The sequence below is a fragment of the Anopheles funestus genome, chromosome 2RL (genome assembly GCF_943734845.2).
Source record: "Anopheles funestus chromosome 2RL, idAnoFuneDA-416_04, whole genome shotgun sequence".
Taxonomy (NCBI): Eukaryota; Metazoa; Arthropoda; class Insecta; order Diptera; family Culicidae; genus Anopheles; species Anopheles funestus.
Window position 1 is genome coordinate 28,574,545 of NC_064598.1, and position 22,903 is coordinate 28,597,447.

Consider the following 22,903-nt stretch of genomic DNA (forward strand, 5'->3'; position numbering starts at 1 on the left):
CGCCAATGAGCTGGCGGAACGCATTCGGCGGCAGGCCCGCAATGCTGCCAGAAACGCCGGCCAACGACGAAGACGCCGAGAACGACAGCAGCAGGTGGTACCAGCAGCCGACGAGGACGGAGGGCAACATCGTCCAGCTAGCAGGCAGCCGGAGAGCCATCCCCCCAATCGGCCCGTACGAGACCCGCCATCGGCCGAAGAACGGCTTCGTCGTCGGCAGAGGCGGAATCTTCGGCAACAAGAGTTCCGCGCCCGACTACGCCCCGGTACACTGTCGCCACCGCGTCCGGGTCGAACGAGGAGGAGCCGAGTACCGCCGACGGAGGAAGAGCTAGCCGAACGACGGGAAAGCAGGAGGGTACGTGAACGGGAACGTCGGCAAGAGATGGCGGACCGCAACAGGGGACTTATGTCGGCCGATGTTGAGGCAGCCATCTCAACCACGAATACGTCGACGCGCTGATTGATGATTAGGAGGGGTGAAAGCCGTTATAGATGACTTAGGAGGAAAGTGGGGCTATTAACCGGGAGAGACCGGCATTCACCGTAGCCGTCTCCGCTCTGCGTGATAGTAGAACCAGCACTTGTGTGTGCAAACATTTTCGTACAATTAGGCGCCAGAGCAGAAAGCGGGCAAGCCCGCATCGTAAAATGCCAGAAGTTTTATGTTGTATTGTGTACCTGTAAAAATGTTACGTCGATACAATAGATAGGGGGGGCGCGTGCCCTTATTGAATGTAGTAGGGACGCGAATGCTGCCGGTGGCTACGCCTTCGCCGGGAAGGCCGCCGGTAACGGAGATATTTGTTTATTGTAAATTTGCGTATTGTACTTGCGTGTTTTATGTTTCATTGCGTAAACTTTATGTATTACCGCGGCAATTTATGTAAATTTACGTTTCAATAAACAAAAATGCATTCAAAAAAAAAAAAAAAAAAAGGGGGTAAGCCTTATGAAATTTTCGATTGGAAAAATTTTTTGAAATTTTTTTCTGATTTTTTATTCTTTTTTTAATTTAAAGCATTATTTGAGTGAAAAGAAACTTGTTTGCAACAAATTCGCAATAAAATATATCACATTTAAAAATTTTGCTGAATTGCGGAAAAATGAGGAAAATTTTACATTTTCTCAAACAGGGTAAGGAACTTGGTTCCTCGCATAACTTCTGGCACAGATATCTGAGGGCATGGCCGTCCAAGAAGAAAATGTAGCCATTGGTGCCATCTATCGACCACAGGTTAAAGATTGACGATCCGTTGGATATCGACCGAGTTATAGCCAAAATTTGGTGCAAAAATGAGGAAAATTTAACATTTTCTCAAACAGGGTAAGGAACTTGGTTCCTCGCATAACTTCTGGCACAGACATTTGAGGGCATGGCCGTCCAAGAAGAAAATGTAGCCATTAGTGCCATCTATCGACCACAAGTTAAAGATTGGCGATCCGTTGAATACCGACCGAGTTATAGCCAAAACTTGGCGCAAAAATGAGCCTTATAAAATTTTCTAATTTTTATATTTTTTTTTTATTTTTTCTGATTTTTAATTGTTTTTTATTTTAAAGCATTATTTGAGTGAAAACAAACTTTTTTGAACCAATTGGCATTAAAATAAATCAATTTAATTTTTTTTGCAAAATTTCTCAAAAAAAACGTAAGGGGTAAGCCTTATGAAATTTTCGAGTGGAAAATTTTTTTGAAATTTTTTTCTGATTTTTTATCCTTTTTTTAATTTAAAGCATTATTTGAGTGAAAAGAAACTTATTGCAACAAATTCGCAATAAAATATATTACATTTAAAATTTTTGCTACGTTGCTCAAAAATGTGGAAAATTTTACATTTTCTCAAACAGAGTAGGGAACTCGGTTCCTCCAATAACTTCTGGCACGGATATCTGAGGGCATGGCCGTCCAAGAAGAAAATGTAGCCATTGGTGCCATCTATCGACCACAGGTTAAAGTTTGGCGATCCGTTGGATACCGTCCGAGTTATAGGCAAAATTTTGTGCAAAAATGAGGAAAATTTAACATTTTCTCAAACAGGGTAAGGAACTTGGTTCCTCGCATAACTTCTGGCACAGACATCTGAGGGCATGGCCGTCCAAGAAGAAAATGTAGCCATTGGTACCATCTATCGACCACAGGTTAAAGATTGGCGATCCGTTGAATACCGACCGAGTTATAGCCAAAACTTGGCGCAAAAATGAGCCTTATAAAATTTTCTAATTTTTATATTTTTTTATTTTTTTCATAATTTTTTATTCTGTTTTTTATTTAAAGTATTATTTGAGTGAAAATAAACTTATTTGAACCAATTGGCATTAAAATAAATCAATTTTATTTTTTTTTCAAAATTTCTCAAAAAAACGTAAGGGGTAAGCCTTATGAAATTTTCGATTGGAAAATTTTTTTGAAATTTTTTTCTGATTTTTTATTCTTTTTTTAATTTAAAGCATTATTTGAGTGAAAAGAAACTTGTTTGCAACAAATTCGCAATAAAATATATTACATTTAAAAATTTTGCTGAATTGCGGAAAAATGAGGAAAATTTAACATTTTCTCAAACAGGGTAAGGAACTTGGTTCCTCGCATAACTTCTGGCACAGACATCTGAGGGCATGGCCGTCCAAGAAGAAAATGTAGCCATTAGTGCCATCTATCGACCACAAGTTAAAGATTGGCGATCCGTTGGATATCGACCGAGTTATAGCCAAAACTTGGCGCAAAAATGAGCCTTATAAAATTTTCTAATTTTTATATTTTTTTTTTATTTTTTCTGATTTTTAATTGTTTTTTATTTTAAAGCATTATTTGAGTGAAAACAAACTTTTTTGAACCAATTGGCATTAAAATAAATCAATTTAATTTTTTTTGCAAAATTTCTCAAAAAAAACGTAAGGGGTAAGCCTTATGAAATTTTCGAGTGGAAAATTTTTTTGAAATTTTTTTCTGATTTTTTATTCTTTTTTTAATTTAAAGCATTATTTGAGTGAAAAGAAACTTGTTTGCAACAAATTCGCAATAAAATATATTACATTTAAAAATTTTGCTGAATTGCGGAAAAATGAGGAAAATTTAACATTTTCTCAAACAGGGTAAGGAACTTGGTTCCTCGCATAACTTCTGACACAGACATCTGAGGGCATGGCCGTCCAAGAAGAAAATGTAGCCATTGGTGCCATCTATCGACCACAGGTTAAAGATTGGCGATCCGTTGGATACCGACCGAGTTATAGCCAAAACTTGGCGCAAAAATGAGCCTTATAAAATTTTCTAATTTTTATTTTTTTTTTTTTGATTTTTATTTTTTTTTTTATTTTAAAGCATTATTTGAGTGAAAACAAACTTTTTTGAACCAATTGGCATTAAAATAAATCAATTTAATTTTTTTGCTAAATTTCTCAAAAAAACGTAAGGGGTAAGCCTTATGAAATTTTCGAGTGGAAATTTTTTTTGAAATTTTTTTCTGATTTTTTATTCTTTTTTTAATTTAAACCATTATTTGAGTGAAAAGAAACTTGTTTGCAACAAATTCGCAATAAAATATATTACATTTAAAAATTTTGCTGAATTGCAGAAAAATGAGGAAAATTTTACATTTTCTCAAACAGAGTCGGGAACTCGGTTCCTCCAATAACTTCTGGCACGGATATCTGAGGGCATGGCCGTCCAAGAAGAAAATGTAGCCATTGGTGCCATCTATCGACCACAGGTTAAAGATTGGCGATCCGTTGGATACCGACCGAGTTATAGCCAAAACTTGGTGCAAAAATGTGCCTTATAAAATTTTTTAATTTTGATATTTTTTTATTTTTTTCATAATTTTTTATTCTGTTTTTTATTTAAAGCATTATTTGAGTGAAAACAAACTTTTTTGAACCAATTGGCATTAAAATAAATCAATTTTATTTTTTTTCAAAATTTCTCAAAAAAAAATGTAAGGGGTAAGCCTTATGAAATTTTCGAGTGGAAATTTTTTTTGAAATTTTTTTCTGATTTTTTATCCTTTTTTTAATTTAAAGCATTATTTGAGTGAAAAGAAACTTATTGCAACAAATTCGCAATAAAATATATTACATTTAAAAATTTTGCTGAATTGCAGAAAAATGAGGAAAATTTAACATTTTCTTAAACAGGGTAAGGAACTTGGTTCCTCGCATAACTTCTGACACAGACATCTGAGGGCATGGCCGTCCAAGAAGAAAATGTAGCCATTGGTACCATCTATCGACCAAAGTTTAAAGATTGGCGATCCGTTGAATACCGACCGAGTTATAGCCAAAATTTGGTGCAAAAATGAGCCTTATAAAATTTTCTAATTTTGATATTTTTTTATTTTTTTCATAATTTTTTATTCTGTTTTTTATTTAAAGCATTATTTGAGTGAAAATAAACTTATTTGAACCAATTGGCATTAAAATAAATCAATTTAACTTTTTTTTCAAAATTTCTCAAAAAAAACGTAAGGGGTAAGCCTTATGAAATTTTCGAGTGGAAAATTTTTTTGAAATTTTTTTCTGATTTTTTATCCTTTTTTTAATTTAAAGCATTATTTGAGTGAAAAGAAACTTAATGCAACAAATTCGCAATAAAATATATTACATTTAAAAATTTTGTTGAATTGCGGAAAAATGAGGAAAATTTTACATTTTCTCAAACAGGGTAAGGAACTTGGTTTATCGAATAACTTCTGGCACCTACATCTGAGGGCATAGCCGTCCAAGAAGAAAATGTAGCCATTGGTACCATCTATCGACCAAAGTTTAAAGATTGGCGATCCGTTGGATACCGACCGAGTTATAGCCAAAACTTGGCGCAAAAATGAGGAAAATTTAACATTTTCTCAAACAGGGTAAGGAACTTGGTTCTTCGCATAACTTCTGACACAGACATCTGAGGGCATGGCCGTCCAAGAAGAAAATGTAGCCATTGGTGCCATTTATCGACCACAGGTTAAAGATTGACGATCCGTTGGATATCGACCGAGTTATAGCCAAAATTTGGCGCAAAAATGAGGAAAATTTAACATTTTCTCAAACAGGGTAAGGAACTTGGTTCCTCGCATAACTTCTGGCACAGACATCTGAGGGCATAGCCTTCCAAGAAGAAAATGTAGCCATTAGTGCCATCTATCGACCACAAGTTAAAGATTGGCGATCCGTTGGATACCGACCGAGTTATAGCCAAAACTTGGCGCAAAAATGAGCCTTATAAAATTTTCTAATTTTGATATTTTTTTATTTTTTTCATAATTTTTTATTCTGTTTTTTATTTAAAGCATTATTTGAGTGAAAACAAACTTTTTTGAACCAATTGGCATTAAAATAAATCAATTTTATTTTTTTTCAAAATTTCTCAAAAAAAACGTAAGGGGTAAGCCTTATGAAATTTTCGAGTGGAAATTTTTTTCTGATTTTTTATTCTTTTTTTAATTTAAACCATTATTTGAGTGAAAAGAAACTTATTGCAACAAATTCGCAATAAAATATATTACATTTAAAAATTTTGCTGAATTGCAGAAAAATGAGGAAAATTTTACATTTTCTCAAACAGGGTAAGGAACTTGGTTTATCGAATAACTTCTGGCACAGACATCTGAGGGCATGGCCGTTTAAGAAGAAAATGTAGCCATTGGTGCCATCTATCGACCACAGGTTAAAGATTGGCGATCCGTTGGATACCGACCGAGTTATAGCCAAAACTTGGCGCAAAAATGAGCCTTATAAAATTTTCTAATTTTGATATTTTTTTATTTTTTTCATAATTTTTTATTCTGTTTTTTATTTAAAGCATTATTTGAGTGAAAATGAACTTATTTGAACCAATTGGCATTAAAATAAATCAATTTAATTTTTTTTCAAAATTTCTCAAAAAAAACGTAAGGGGTAAGCCTTATGAAATTTTTGAGTGGAAATTTTTTTTGAAATTTTTTTCTGATTTTTTATTCTTTTTTTAATTTAAACCATTATTTGAGTGAAAAGAAACTTATTGCAACAAATTCGCAATAAAATATATTACATTTAAAAATTTTGCTGAATTGCAGAAAAATGAGGAAAATTTAACATTTTCTCAAACAGGGTAAGGAACTTGGTTCCTCGCATAACTTCTGGCACAGACATCTGAGGGCATGGCCGTCCAAGAAGAAAATGTAGCCATTGGTACCATCTATCGACCACAAGTTAAAGATTGGCGATCCGTTGGATACCGACCGAGTTATAGCCAAAACTTGGCGCAAAAATGAGCCTTATAAAATTTTCTAATTTTTATATTTTTTTTATTTTTTTCATAATTTTTTATTTTGTTCTTTATTTAAAGCGTTATTTGAGTGAAAATAAACTTATTTGAACCAATTGGCATTAAAATAAATCAATTTTATTTTTTTGCTAAATTTCTCAAAAAAAACGTAAGGGGTAAGCCTTATGAAATTTTCGAGTGGAAATTTTTTTCTGATTTTTTATTCTTTTTTTAATTTAAACCATTATTTGAGTGAAAAGAAACTTATTGCAACAAATTCGCAATAAAATATATTACATTTAAAAATTTTGCTGAATTGCAGAAAAATGAGGAAAATTTTACATTTTCTCAAACAGGGTAAGGAACTTGGTTTATCGAATAACTTCTGGCACAGACATCTGAGGGCATGGCCGTTTAAGAAGAAAATGTAGCCATTGGTGCCATCTATCGACCACAGGTTAAAGATTGGCGATCCGTTGGATACCGACCGAGTTATAGCCAAAACTTGGCGCAAAAATGAGCCTTATAAAATTTTCTAATTTTGATATTTTTTTATTTTTTTCATAATTTTTTATTCTGTTTTTTATTTAAAGCATTATTTGAGTGAAAATGAACTTATTTGAACCAATTGGCATTAAATTAAATCAATTTTATTTTTTTTTCAAAATTTCTCAAAAAAAAAGTAAGGGGTAAGCCTTATGAAATTTTCGATTGAAAAATTTTCGATTGAAAAATTTTTTTCTGATTTTTTATTCTTTTTTTAATTTAAAGCATTATTTGAGTGAAAAGAAACTTATTGCAACAAATTCGCAATAAAATATATCACATTTAAAAATTTTGCTGAATTGCAGAAAAATGAGGAAAATTTTATATTTTCTCAAACAGGGTAAGGAACTTGGTTCTTCGCATAACTTCTGGCACAGACATCTGAGGGCATGGCCGTCCAAGAAGAAAATGTAGCCATTGGTGCCATCTATCGACCACAGGTTAAAGATTGGCGATCCGTTGGATACCGACCGAGTTATAGCCAAAACTTGGCGCAAAAATGAGGAAAATTTTACATTTTCTCAAACAGGGTAATGAACTTGGTTTCTCGAATAACTTCTGGCATATACATCTAGGGACATAGCCGTCCAAGAAGAAAATGTAGCCATTGGTGCCATCTATCGATCACAGGTTAAAGTTTGGCGATCCGTTGGATATCGACCGAGTTATAGGCAAAATTTGGTGCAAAAATGAGGAAAATTTTACATTTTCTCAAACAGGGTAAGGAACTTGGTTCCTCGCATAACTTCTGGCACAGACATCTGAGGGCATGGCCGTCCAAGAAGAAAATGTAGCCATTGGTGCCATCTATCGACCACAGGTTAAAGATTGACGATCCGTTGGATACCGACCGAGTTATAGCCAAAACTTGGCGCAAAAATGAGGAAAATTTTACATTTTCTCAAACAGGGTAATGAACTTGGTTTCTCGAATAACTTCTGGCATATACATCTAGGGACATAGCCGTCCAAGAAGAAAATGTAGCCATTGGTGCCATCTATCGACCACAGGTTAAAGTTTGGCGATCCGTTGGATATCGACCGAGTTATAGGCAAAATTTGGTGCAAAAATGAGCCTTTGGAATCTTCAACAAATTCGCATTTAAATAAATCAATTTAAATTTTTTTTTTAATTTCCCAAAAAAAATCTAAGTCCTTAGGAGATTTATGCCGTGGTTTTTTATGGCTCTTAAATGAGTCGTTATGCGTGCTGACTTCTAATAAGGACTCATTAACTCTGAGTTGACTCACTAAAAAGAGTTGTTAAGGGTTCCTTGCCTGTTTTTGAGTAATTTTGCATATGTTATAAATTGATTTATTTTAATGCCAATTGGTTGTACTAAGTTTCTTTTCACTCAAATAATGCTTTAAATTAAAAAAAAAAGAATAAAAATGTAGGAATTCCGTTTCGACTCATGTGTATCAAAAGTTTCGTTTCAACTTATATTTTTGTTTCAACTCACTCGCACATTTTCGTTCCAACTCACGTATTTACTATTTTTGTGACTTGACTCACCACGGCTACATGCTTACACTCATGAGTGAATAAGTGATAAAAGAGTCGCTAAAACTCCTCGTGGTGAGTGAACGAAACTCGTTCAATACAACGTTTCAACTCACTATCTTACTCTTACTCACTTTGCACATCTCTAATTATCATAATGCATCCCTTACTGCATCCGTTCTCTTTTATTCATAATCTGTATTAATAACTATTATTAATAGGCCCTTATTATACTGCCACAGTGTTTAAATAGATTACATGTAGTAAAAAGTTAATTAAGTTAAAAAACCAAATATATAGAAACTCACCTGCATTTCGCATTATGACCCAACCAGTAATGTGATATAATTTTCAAACACTTTTGTTTTGTCGATTGTTGACGAGTTGTTGGACATACATAAATTAAACTTCAACAGAAAAAAGATCGTACCTAATGAGCATATATCAACATGAAATTGATTATGCCGATTGAATAGAATCATAAAGCAAAGCAAACAAAGCCATTTGTTTTGAAGTTTGATTTTCTGCTTCACATTTATTAGGGATTTGTTAATAAAAATCGCAATGTTCGTAAACGAATTGATTACTGGTTCAGTATCGCATAGCATGATGTTGTTTAATATGTTTCTTTTTTTTTAATGTTTATCTGTGTTTTTTGGGGATGTGTACGTGTGTTTGGTTTTTGGTTGTTTTTCTTTCTTTAACCCTTGTATCACTAAGACGGTTTGATACACGCTGTGTACATGTGTACAATGTGTGTTTGCATGCATGGTTTAGTTGTGATTAATGTCATTTGTTGTTTTTTTTTTGTTACTATTATATCCTCCGTACTAGTTCAACCAACCCTTTTTCCGGTAGGTGTGGTTGTTTCCTTACTAGTGTATATAGCACATGGTTTAACGTTTCGTGACAAATTGTTTTTCTTAATTTTTCTACATTCAATTCAATGTACTGTTCGCTCCCAAACTGTCGCATCTGATTCATCTTCCATCGCTCTATATCATATATTTTGTTTTTTTGATTTGTAATATACATAAATATAGTTATCGTACAACAGATCTTTGGCCGCACGTTCGGCCTACAATCGGCAAAAAACGTTCCGTTAGCGGAAGAAGACTTTTAAAACGATGATGTTTTTTTTCATATATAGAAACAAATGTTTGAACCGTTCGCACGTCAGTTCTTGCTTTATATACTTACACGCTAAACGTACTATAGGATTATTCCCATCGGTAACAAAACTGGATTTGTGATTATAGTGCGTTCCGTGGGAAGATTATTAACCCTGCTAAACTCTATCCTAAACAATCGCGGTTTATAAACTATCCAAGTACAATATAAGAATATGTATCATTAGAGCTAGGCGCAAACATTTGTCCCTGTTGCCCTGTTGCGTTTTCATCCCACCGTTTTCGGGGTGAAGTTTGTCAAAATCAACAGATTATCTAATATACAAAAGAATAATCCCGTTTTTGCCAGAGAAAAAACACGTTGGGATCTGAAAGGTTACAATCGCTCGTTGCGATACTTTTTTTTGTTTGTTTCTCACGTGTATGACACAATGTTTCTACATGCAACGTTCTGGTACTCGTTTTAGACTATCTAAACCACTTTTTTGTTTTTCGCGCCAAAGGCTATCACTACTTAAAAGCCCGGCCTGTTCGATTACATGCACACAAGAGTTCACTCGCTTCCAGTTCTGGTTTCTATTTAGGACAACGAATGTTCCAGGCAATTAAAAAACAGGATACAATTATCGTTCTATTTTTCGTGTGAAATTAACTTGAAAAATTCGTCCATCTTTTGTCGATTTTAAACAATGTAGCACCGGCACTCATTCTATCTAGCCTAGTTTACTTTTGGCATCAAATTTCAGCCCTATCAATCGTGCGCGGTTGAAATAGTAGCCGCCGGTTAGCAGTCCCAACAGCAGGTGCCCGTGCCTTCACCGGCGGTGGAACGCCATTCGATCCCCTCACAGTGCCAGGCTCGTTAGCAGCGATGTCGTCGGCATTGTTTGTGGCATCTTCGGGTGGCTTTGGCCGCAGTGTACCGGTTAATTCGTCAGTGTCAGGTACAGCTGTTACCGGGGATGCTATCGCTACCGGTTGCGGTGCACGGTTGCGCTTGGTAAAGTGTTTGGCGGCCGCTGCCATCATTAGCGAGCCGCGATGTTTGAAGCCATTCGATGAACCAGACGTACCGGTTCCATCTGCACCCGCCTGCCGCCCATTAGATCGAGTGCTTTCGTTACGTTTTTTACCACTGGAGCGGTTGTTTTGTGCACCTTGACTAGCTGCACCGCTTACATCGTACGAGGATGACTTCTTCCCAATAATCCGCACGTTCTTGATGAAGGACTGGCTAACGGTGGTGCCACGTAGGAATTTATCACCGCTAACATGATTATCGGTGGCTTCGTTATCGCCTTCGTTTACGATACTGGTGTCCGCTTCGTTACGTCGGGCGGTATTGGTTCGTCCGTCCTGACCGTCTTCACGCAGTACGGTGCGCTGTTCCACCGAATGGCCGTTGGTGTCTTCCCGACTATCGAAGTGTGTGGCGATGGTTTGACGATTGGCACTATTAACGTTGTTATCATGGTTGTAATAGCGCATTGTACCGGTAGAATTGGATGCTGGCGGTCCTGTTGACAGTTGCAACGGTGCAATCGACCCGGCCGCCAGCAACGGGTCCACCCTCGTACGGTCGGTCGGCGAAGAGGTTGCATTAAAAAACACGTTCGGATTGTTTCTGCTGCTGCTGTACCCTGCTGCCGGTGCGTTGTGATGGTTCGCCGGTTCGGAAGGATTGTTGGCACCGCTACCGAACAAGCTCCACAAACCTTTGGCAGTGCGATTGCCCACGGTACCGCTAGGTTGTTGAGCACGGGCTAACAGCAGCGTATTGATGTTTGCCGGTGGGTTTCGGCGCTGGTAATGCTGCTGCTGTTGCTGATGGTACAGCAATTTTGACTGTTTGCCAAAAGAGCTTTTACGGTAATCATCGTCTAGATTCAAGGAATCGAAATTACTTGATTCATTCTCGTTATTTAGCTGGTAGTGGGGCATCTCGTTCGGCTGAACGATGGCAGTACCGGCGGCGATGGTATTGGTGCCGGGCACACTTAACGACGCTGGAAACACCGTTCCCGGCAGGGACTGACTGTGATTGTTATGATCGTCCACGGTATGGGGTAAGTTTGGCTCAAAGTTATTGTTATTAATATGTATATTTTCCTCACCGGGAGCAACACCACCACCACCAACACCACCACCGCTGACGTTCGTGTATCTTCGAACTCCGGGAGGAATGCTATTAGGATCGGTATAGGAAAAGGAACTGGGCGGAAGATGATGATGATGATGCTGGTCGTTTTGGTATTGCCGTGACGACGTGGACGCCAGCTGGTAGTGGGAAGGATGGCTATGGGAAATTGATGCTTGATGGTGAAGTTGCTGACCATGGTAAAAGTGGCCCGTTTCTGCCGAGGACGATGGCGAAATCTTGGGCGAAGGGAGTATGATCTTGTGGCGATTTGCATCACCTATGCGCTTAACGTTCGAACGGTGCGATCGATACTTGGACGATCCCGGCCCGGTGCCCATCGTATCGTACGGTTTGTCCGCTCGGTACGATTCACGCCCACCGCCCAGCGTTTGCCGTTGACGGGCCATCGTTTCGAACGCGTGTATCACGCTACCGACCCGTGTCGTAACGTCCGGTATGCCGAGTGGACCGCTGAAAAGGTCACGCTGGTGGCGCAAGGTGCTCAGCACCAGATCGGCATCCTGTGGATCGATACCGGCCGCATGCAGCTGACCGGTTTGCGCTGTACCGTCCGTAACGTTCGTAGTTGACTGCACGTATTTTGCACAATGTTTCAATGGCGTTTTTTGGTTTTTACAAGCAAACGGAATTAAGGCAACAAAAATGAAACGAAATAAAATAGAAGAAAAAGAAAAGTAAACAAAACAGTAATGATAATAAACACACAAATCGATAAAGGTGTACAAATAGCAGCAATAGAACAAAATGGCATGATCTTCCACAATTAAATGTTGATGCGACCGGAAAAGGTCGTTGAGCTCTGAAGTGTAGTTGGAGCGAAAATTGTCTAACAATCTCTCTATGCAATCAATTTGCGGTCGGGGTCAACAGTTTCTAAGTAAGGAAGTTCTATAGATAAAGAATTTTAAGTAGTGAAAAATATGCAATTGTTTACCGAGCAACAGCACCAAAGGGCCGTTGAACCAGGAGCCTGGGTACGCATATAAAATAAAATTGGTTTCCATTTATCTTCAATTGGGTTCATCGAAACAAACTTCAGAGATAGGACGACATTACAACTCGGCATGATGCGTTGGTCGTCTACGCCAGATAAAAGTACACACCGTGAAGTATATGTTGCATCTTGCGTAGTTTCCCGTGGTTGATTTTCCGAAATGTATTGTTGCGGGCCGGCCTTAACCGAAAAGCATAAAACCTGTCCTCGAGCATGTCGGATTTCGGTAAATCCGTTATAGTGGATTTTGCATTTGTGATCGGTTTTATCGTTTCTGGTTTCTTTCTTCCGTTTGTTTTCCCTCATGTGAGCCAAAATCGAAATTTTACTACCCGCAGCACAGGTTGGAAAACGAAATGTCGAGATGGAACATACATTTATCATGTTGCTTTACCTAATCTTTATGTAGTTTTTTTTCTCCTTTGCTGTATGGAGGAAGGGCCTTTGCTTTTGGGCATACTGGACAGATGTGTTTGTTTGTTATTTTCCCGGCTCTTGGACCGCCAGAACAAGGAAAAAACAAGAAATCATTTTAAATCTCAAACTCCACAACACAATTTTGATCGGGTTGTGTTGTTATATTCGCACGACCTTTTGCATTTCAAGCTGTATGTAGACGGATGGGGAGGCCGTGGGTTAAAGTCATGGCCATAATAAAAATATACACACACGGTCCCAATAATACACCTACTGACAAGAGGCGAATTTTTGCCCATATGTGTACGGTATGATTGGAAACTCCCCTGCAACTGGGTATGTGTACCTTCGAGGCAATTCCATTTTGCAAAAGCGTAAACATTCGATCAAATTCCGTATAGTGGCTTTCGTTTGAATTCGATACTATTTGCGTAGCTGTTTCGGAATCAGAAACAGGAAAAAAATAAATGGAAATCGTGAAGCAGTATGCTATCGGGCTTGATTTTTCGACTCATGTGTCGGAGGACTCACCTCTTGAGGTGCGTTTTGGATCTGGTACGGAATTGGCTTTTTTTTGCAGAAACTATAATGCTTTTCGATTTTTGACGCAGAAGCTCATTGATTCCGAAGCACTTTTCCCATTTGGCAAAGGTGTGTTATGTAGCTGTACAGTAGACAAATTAGCTTTCGTGATAGAATTGAAATCGTTTCTCGAACCTATTTTGGTGTACATTATTCTTTATCGCATTATGCACACAGTGTTTTGCTAATTTGTATCCATTAAATCTATTTCCTTACATACATTTGAAATTAAAAATGATAAAAAAGGGTTTGGAATTTACATCGTGACATACTAAGTGTTCTCCTGATACCTTTTCGATCTGGTTCTGGATCTCGCTTCTTGAGAAAGAACATATATTACAGCGACTAAAGAGAAAGACTAGAATAATCGACCAAGTAGAGTGAAGAAGTACATGGACAAGATGGAGATTGTTGAGCAAAAGTGCCAATTGAGGTTACGCTCATCTGATCACCAATCAATACATGAAGAGATCATTTCGATTCTGAAAGACAACGCCATTCGTGAGAATCCTACTCCTCTAAGCAATTAAGCGCTAATGATTCCAACATATAGGGGCCGTTCGGTGATGTATGTGATAAACGGCGCCGGTCCGACAAGACCGCGGACCAAAACCAATCCAGACCGTCCCTTCGTAGCAAGGACTGGCTATCCGGCTACGTTGTTAAACAAGTCTAGTAAGTCCGAAATGGCCGACATGATCTGTAAGATCGTTAAGCCAAGAAGAGAGAGAGAGAGAGAGAGAGAGAGAGAGAGAGAGAGAGAAAGACTCCAGCATCATGTTCCCGAGGAAGATCCTTATGTGGTTAATTACCAGTAAAGAGGGCAATGTTTCTTTTTTCAGAAGTTGCGATGATTTTGGTCAAAATATATCTTAAAATTGAAAGTTGTTGCTTTCGTCTGAATGACGCGAAAGAGCTTGTGAACTTTTGGATTGATCTGGCATTGCCCTTCATGCAAAGAAAACACTGGATAAGATAGCACCAACTTTCGCGATGGCTATTTCCATTTACAACTTTTATCAAACTTGAAAAGGAGGATTTAGTTCAATAATTTTATAGTCTTAGTACCTCTAAGTACCCGAAAATTTATCATTTCTGATTTGTGTGGCTTCTCTTAAGGTTATGGCAAGCTGACGTGTAACGGTCGGGGCATTTTTACAAGGTTTATTAAACATAGGATAAAAGCAATCTTCTTTTTAACAATTTATATATATTTATACATAAAAATTTGTCTTTTGTCACCCTTGCGAAATTAGTACACTTAGTTATGCATTAATTTTTGGACCCATGAAATTTCATGAACCTCACAAACAAGATGCCCAATTTCCATAAAGCTTTGTTGGAAGAATGTTGACGATCTCATGTGTATGTCACATTTGTGCAGGTCTTTGATGTATGTATAAACACGATACATTCCAGTGTACAAAATTCCATCGCTCGTGCTTAATCGGACTTTCCTCGAATGTGTACTTCCATCGGCAGGTACTGTGGAAGGTTTGTAAACACTCCAACAATAGCACGTTGCTGGTCGTATTTAATTTAGCAAATTTCTATAGAATATTGAAATGCTCCATTTTGCAATTCCTTCACTAGAATTCTAAACAATTCACGTACCAGATTGGTTCCAAAATTGCACACGGCTTATTGGAAAACCCGAACCATACGTTCAATATGGTTGGTTCCCATTCTCGACGGTGGGTTGTGTGTTTGTCCTGGGCACATGTGAGCATATCGCCTCTCACCGACGGCTCGGTCGGATAGCATCGGTTGCCCGGGGCCATAAACATGATTCAAAACCACCAGAACAATAAAGTTGCGCTATCTTATTTGATGACACGATGGGCAAAAAGACGCTTTATGTTCGTTCGACAGTTCGATCGATTCCGGATCGTGGTGCTGGGCTGTTGGGGATCGTTAGGTTCTCCCTCCTTCCCCTTCCTCCCACACATAGTACCGACTAAACCTTTCGCCACAATTTACACCTCAACATGGGAAGAATTTACCACCAAAGGTGGATACCTGCCGGTGCAATATGGCATCGTCTCACGTGGCTATGATTATCGGCTTTAGTGTCGTTTCCTGCCTTTTTTTCTTTGTTCTTGTCTTTCACTCTGGTTTGTTTCCTTTTTTTCTTACCATTTTACTCGTAAAGGTTTAAGGTCAGTGCAAAATGTCCTCAATATGCTTGTTACGCTCACGGGGCGAACGTCGCGTTGCCCATATTTTACAGCCGCTCTCGAAGCGCTTCCACGTAAATAAAATCAAAAGTTTTACGAGCACCGGTACGGTAACTTTCTATTTTTCGCGCACACCTTACTTCCCGTCACGTGTGCTTTGGGAAGAGGATGAGGGCAGGGTGGAAGTGTCCCCGAAAAAAAGGCTTATTGCATTTAGGAAAGCTCCTCACTCCCGTAATGTTACTGGGAAAGCATCCGGTGAGCTTTCTTTTTGTGGCACGGTTCGAAAATCCCACCCATCAGGGGCGAAAAAAACCCCAAAAATCCGGGTTTCTGTTCGGTTTCGCATTACCCTTAGGCGCATATCGTTCGGGATCGGTCGCCCGTTCCCATTTTCTAACGCCAGGTTAAAATTCACAAACACACAAAACCCCCAAAAAAATGGTATTAAGACAAAGAGGCAAAAGACCTAATAGAAGAAGCAAACAAAAAAAAAGAAGAACAATCTCAATTTACCCTGGATTGTTTGTTTTACGCTTTCGCACACGGAAGTGCCATAGCCCTGGTGCCTTGGCTCTGTTGGCGTTCGAAATGAGACGCCTTGCGTTAAAATCCTTATTTGTGCCCCACAAATGTGTGCGAACGAAACTCCGGTGTTGTGGCCACGGGTGTACACTTTGCTTTTGTTTTAAAAAGGAAAAGGCGTCCCGGAAATGTGGCAAAACATTCGTGCACAAAAGGAAAACTCCGGTGTTTTTTTTCTCTTTCTTTTCTTCTACCATTTTGCTTAAGGTGTGTTGTGTTAAAAAATTTGTACAGGCGTGAAAATGTGCCCAATTTTCATTGAAAGGTAACAGACGAAATGAAGTGGAGTACAGGAGTGGTGGGGACGAAAAGAAAAAAAACATCCTGCAGGATGTTAGGAAAAGTGGACGAAATGTGCAAAACGTGCTAGGTGGATGCGTGATCACGCAAACGGATCGGTGCGAACGATGCTCAATCCGTTTCCGGCTGTGCGCGTTTCGCGTATGGTTTCACATTGCCTCGGGGATGAATTCCCACAGATACACACACGTACAAGAGGGAAAATGGTCGTGAAGTGATCGAAAAGTGGGAACAAGTTTTTGGGACGTAAGTGTCCTAGTTCTAATGCGATACTTCTCCCCTATTCACACCGCCGGATGGGACCGGGATCTGATGAGGTGAGTTTACAGAAATGCAAAAGTTAGGTTAAAATTTATTGAATGAAAGCACCGGGGGAAAAGGGGTGAAAAGTTTTCCCTCTACCGGGGACACCGGGAGGCGCAGGAAATGAGGTTGAATGGTGGCACGGTGACGGTGCGCTATTATTGGTGTTGAAATGGGTTCATTAACTTTGCAAATCATCATGACACACACACGTCGCCGTTCAAAAGAAGTGGTTTGTCCGTTGCTAGAAGGGGACGAGAGATGATCAGTTTGAATGTGAAGTGTGTGAATAAAGTTGTTTTTTTGCTTCTCTCTTCTTGTTGTGATTCTCTCCTTCCTCAAAATGGAAGATAGTCACACACACAATACGAAGTCAAGTGAGGTAAGGTTTCTAATGTGTTAGCGAACAGGATATGGAAGCGTGACTAAGAAGAAACCGAATTCACCGATGGTGACCTCGCTTCGATCGCGGTCCGAACGGCTTTTCAAAAAAAAGTCAAGAAGTTGTTCCCAAAAAAAGGTTGATTGAAACATTTCGTAACATCATCTTCCTTTCTCGAGCGATTTTCTACGTAACGATGGGTTTGGGAATTTTATCGCAAAAAAAAGAACGTGTGTATGGAATCAAAAATTTCCTGCAACATCGTCCGTCCAGGAATGGAAGACACAGTTTGGTTTCAAATCGTGCAAAAGGTTAAATGGACGTGATGCTTGTGGGTCATGATTTACACATGATTGAAGGCGTAAGTGGCATCAAGCAAAGAGCAAAAAAAGAGATGAAGAAAAAGAATGGAATTCGTAATGCAAATTACCGTACCGGATCGATCGCACATAAATCGCACTCATTAAAGCTCATTTGAATTACTAATGTGTTCGATTTACATGTCAATTGTGGAATGATTATCCAAATCACATGGGAATCATAGCAAAAAATAAACCTTCGATCCATAAATCCGTCGAATGAAATGGTAATATGGTGGATAGGAACTTTTTAGAACAAAACAAAAAAACTAATTAGTTGTTGCATCACATGATATGTGGTGGGCTTTCGAAGAATAATCATTACGATTGAGTTAAATTAGAATGTATTGGTTGAAATGTTTGTTTTTTTTGCTATCAGATTATATTCCAATTATGTATATTTTTTTGTGTAGAATATAATGTGTACTTCAAATTGCGAAACGACAACTTCATTCTAAAAGATGCTTCATTAGTGTAGTAATGTTTGCCAAAGTTCTTCAAAATAGTTGCACTAGGAAGGAGTGTATTTATCTTACGAAATCAATTTGCAGAACACAAAGCGAATCCTTCCATGGCGTTTTTTTTCTCTTCGTCTTATTATCTCTCGTCACTCGAGCACACATATTGGTGATGAACTATCTAGATAAGATGCTTCATACTAGCTTGAAGCTAGCTTCAGTTTCTCCATTGCATGAATTGCCACAGTCAACCCTGTACGGTTGGCATTAGTTTAAGAACCGGGCTTCGTTCCCGGTGCCTTCCCAGTGTTTACGGTCGGCAAGAAACCGGAGATGACGGGTCTTAGGTAACACAGGGTTGTTCGATCCCGATGTACCTGTGTACGAAGCGCACTCATCCGTTTAGTCCTTGCTAGGCATCGGTGGCAAAAGGTTCAACGAAATCGATCATGAATTTAGAGCCCTTGGGGGAATTTTCTTTTGCAAATAGCATCCGTACCGAAGCGGAACGAATGTGTGCCTTTTTCGTTGGAAGAGGGTAAGTGCAAGAAAGCAGGAGAGAGAAGAAAAAAAAACGAGGTCAAACCAGGTGCCATCAGTGTCTGTATGGTTACCGTCGTCGTCGTTCTGATGATCTTCCTCCCTGGGAAGGGGCAGATGGATGGTACTTCTATCCCTAGGAAAGGTAGAAGCATACACCACAGCGCAATGAGTCGCGCTTGTTGGAGACTATTGGATACACGTTGGAACCCGAGTCAATGACAAAGGTGCAAAGTGTATGCGCTTCATGTCCCATTTCGATATCATGGCGAGCAATGTTGACTCGAGCGGTGGTTCAAGAACGGTTGGATGACCGAATGATCCGTTCGAGATAGTACAGGTTGGGGAAACAGGTAAGTTCGACAGGGAGACTTCGGCTGGAAGGATTCCAATCCAATGCATGCTGCAATATCTGCATCGGACGCGAGAAATCGGAACGGGCAGAAACCCTTGAGGGCGATCTCCCGTGACACCCCGGGCTCGTTTGGGGCCAGGTGGCTACAATATCAACCGTGTTGTAGCAATGATACCATTAAACTGTATTTTGCTCCTACCATTCTTCGTTCCTCATCATCTTAGAGTCGTTCTTCATCCTTGATCGCTTCTTACGTGACTGTTTGTTAGACTTTGGAAACGTCTATGTGTGTCCCCCGAGTGTGTCCTCCGGGTGTTTCGATGAAATTGAATTGTCTAGTCTATCTATAATATCGAAATCAATTTCCGTCTTACGTAGGCAAGCGAGAGCAAAATCGGTAACAATCGACTTCGAGGTGGGAATTTCTCTTACGCTCCACCACTGACTCCATCTATTCGAATGGGAGTTGCAGGCTGTATGGGAAAATTTTTGCTTTTCTGGCACTGTTTACTGGTCGGAGTCCGGTGGTCCGAATGTTTCACACAAAAAGGAAAGAAAAGAGAAACATATTTTGTTTCTTCTCATCGTTCCTTCAAAAGGTGCTTTCAATGTGGAGCTTTGAAGCACAGCAAAGATGACGTATCGCGATCCATCTGTGTTGGCGTTTTGGGCCTTTTGGCATGTCTGGGATGATGGTGTGCCAGAGTCAAGGGAATTCGGACTCACTTTTTGGCCAGTGACAGATGTAATCGTTTTGCAGGGAAAAAGTATTTACTCTTGTGTTTATTTTGCGGCCCACTGACGACTGGTGAACTGTTCAGTAATGTTTTATTTTCAATCATTTATTCAATTTCTTGGAAATGTTTTACTTCTTTACTAAATAATAACTTTTTGAATTGTTTTACGAAAAAAATAAATAATTTTTGATAACGTCAAAGGAGTAAAGCAAATAAATTTTCCAGCAAAAAGAAGATTTGTATTAGAACCTTCTGAACCATTCAAGTGTATGAAGTAAAATAATACTCTTTAACATACTTGATGACGTTTCTCTTTTTAAACACATTCGATTTGTTCGTCTCTGTTTCATTTACAGAAATGATGTATTTGGATAGCGATAATAAAGAGAACCCAAGCTTTACTTTCGAAATTAATACAATGTTTCTAATAATATAATGTAGCCGCGCTCTCCACACTCATGCGCAACGGTTGAGTTTGGTATCCAATTAAATGAAATATTGTTTTCCAATACAATCCGTCCGATTGATTGCCACCCGATGGTACTGATTGTTGGTACGATGGACCATACTCTTACTCGAGCGTTACGCATTTCCATTACCAACTTCCCATCCTTGCACGAGCACCAATTGCAATGTAAGTATTTCCAAACTAAAGCAAAAAAAGCTACGTCTGCAGTGAGACAGATGGGAGAGAAAAAAGGCGGACAAGGTTCTAGCACAATACTATCACAAAGTGACAAAGTGAAATCGGCGAAACGATTCGTCATGATGAAGGAATTTTTGGGACCACACCAGCAGCAATGGTGGAATGAAAATTGTTGGTGCAGAAAATTCGTCTCTCATTATTATGGTGGGGCGTTTTAATGATGGTTCGCTTCCACGAACGAATCTTGCAAACGGTAGCAAATCGACAATTCTGCTACTTCTTTTAAAGCTTACCAACCATTTATAGGCGGTCGCGTAGTTTGGAGGTTCGTGTGGTTTTTTTTTATTTTGTCATCTACGCCTTTCCCGTCCATCGACAAGAGGAAATGCACCATGTTTTTCGCAGTGGCTCAAAGGCGATGAAATGATTACTGCTAGTGTTAGGTTTGAAGCTTTTGCTGACGGACCACCGGTTACCGAATGTACTGCAATGACTCTTTCGTTGTTTTCCCTTTTACCGTTTATCGTTCGTACTGGTAAAGGAACACTGGTCCTTACTCGCTTTGGGGAGAAATTCCTGTTTTCTCTTTTGTTCATGTTCGAGTGATTTAGTCTGGTTGGTTGCAGGTAATGTACGCTTGGTGAAAAGCTCTCCCCTCCATAGCAGAAGGTATCATTTCTCTTTGCGCCGTGAAGCAATGCTTTATCGTTTATTTTCGCTAATTTCTTCCTAATTACTTCATCGCCCTGGCAAGGGGTAAATAATTGAAAATTATTCCTCAACTCAAGCGTGGCAACTCGTTATCGGTTTATGAACTCAGGTCCTGTCGGGGTATGGGGTGGTATGTGGTTGGCAATCAACTTCGCTCGGTTGGCTGAAGTTGACTGGCAAACCACGTTATCAATGGTTGTCGACAGCCAACGGTGCCGATGACGACGATCAAGTTTTGATGAAAAGTGGTGGTTTGGGATTGCTTTTTTCTGTCTTTCTCGTTTATTTTTTTTCCTCTCTTCCGGACCGCAACTGCAAAATATTTCAATTTTCAAAACGAGTCAGAGCAGGTGTGAAGAAACAACAAGGGACATGATGTTGGTGAATTTTCACCTTGTTGTTTTCCGATCGTACAGTGTGAGTGGTGAAAACGAAAAAATCTCCTCAAAAACACACACACACACACATACGCCAGTCACCTCTTGTACGAAACGTACAAACCAAGATTATTAGGGTAGTACAGTACCGTGGAAGGACTTTGAACAGATTTTATCTTTTAATTAGATTCATCTAAAATTTATCCTCTCGTCGTCGCCGTAGGTTCGCGTTTTGCTGCCAAACCAGGCCCCGGTGTTTGTTCGTTCGACTAATTCGATTTCAATTACAGTTCTAGTGACCAGTGGCTGGTTCCTTGCCTGGCCGCTGTCTGAACATTTGAACAGTGCCTGTTAGCCCGGTATCGGACGTTCGGGCCCTTGCGCCGTAATGTGGCGTGTCCATTTGACCCCCTTCACGTCGTTTATGGTGCAAATTAATTGAATTTGTAAGAAGGCGCATGAGTGCGGAGAGCAAGCGTCGGAGCTTTTTAATTGGAAATACGTGGACTGTGGCTGCCGAAATGTGTTTTTGAGGCTGTAATTGGAACGTATTTGGTGCGGTGTTAGAAACGCTTATGACGCCTAGAGATTTGAGTTTTTATAGCGAGTTTTGTTGGCTGTAGTTGTTGCCTCCAACGACATAAGTAGTTTTAATCTTTTGTTGGTGAGGGTTTTTTGTTATGTATTATACTAGTATTTCAGATATGGCGTTTTTTGTTCTGTTTAATGGAATAAACTAAATCAAATGGAGACGCCCAGTACTTCTTGCAATGGCACACAAACGTAAATGTAATATTTGATTTTCATGACTGAAAATCATTCAATTTAATGCTTAATTACTAGATTAGAAAGACAATAGACATTGTTATGTAGAAATCAAATTATCAAATTAGATTACTGCTCAATGATACAATATTTCGATGTAATGGAGGCGCCTGGTCTTTTATTGCTTTTATATTCATTTTCCAAAAAGCTAGCTTTTTGATGGATTTAAAATCCAGATGATAGATCCAGAAGATGATAAACGAAATATAATACTATTTTCTTATATTTGTTATGAAAATCAACCAAATTTGCCTTAAATTGCATTTGTGCTTTTTCGTAATTCAAAGCAGCATGGTACATGCAAAAAATCTCCTTCATAAGAAACTTATATTTCGTATAAACCTCCATTGTTGTGTCATGCTTTGATTGTATCCGTATCATAAAGTAAAAAGAAAGACGTTTCAGAAATTGTGTGTTTTTTTTTCTTTTTTACAAGTCCCATTGCCACCAACACAATAGCTGAAGCTTTTTAATACGCTTAACTGTACTGGAGTGCTACTGGAATCCGTTTGTAAGTAAACTGTTCAAACGAAACAAACGTAGTTCACGTGAAAGTGCTTCCTTTTGTGTGCACGATAGCAAA

At 39.0% G+C, this 22,903-nt stretch overlaps 1 protein-coding gene across 3 annotated transcripts in view; it reads right to left on the reverse strand.

The window, feature by feature from the left end:
* Nucleotides 1–9,314: 9,314 nt before the first annotated feature.
* Nucleotides 9,315–22,903, reverse strand: part of LOC125766536 (uncharacterized) — a 138,128-nt gene continuing 124,539 nt past the window's right edge. For all 3 annotated transcript variants that reach the window (XM_049432577.1, XM_049432578.1, XM_049432576.1), the window contains exon 13: nt 9,315–12,141. In XM_049432577.1, the coding sequence (XP_049288534.1) occupies nt 10,147–12,141 (1,995 nt within the window). In that variant the 3' untranslated portion in view covers nt 9,315–10,146. The remainder of the gene's footprint in view (nt 12,142–22,903) is intronic.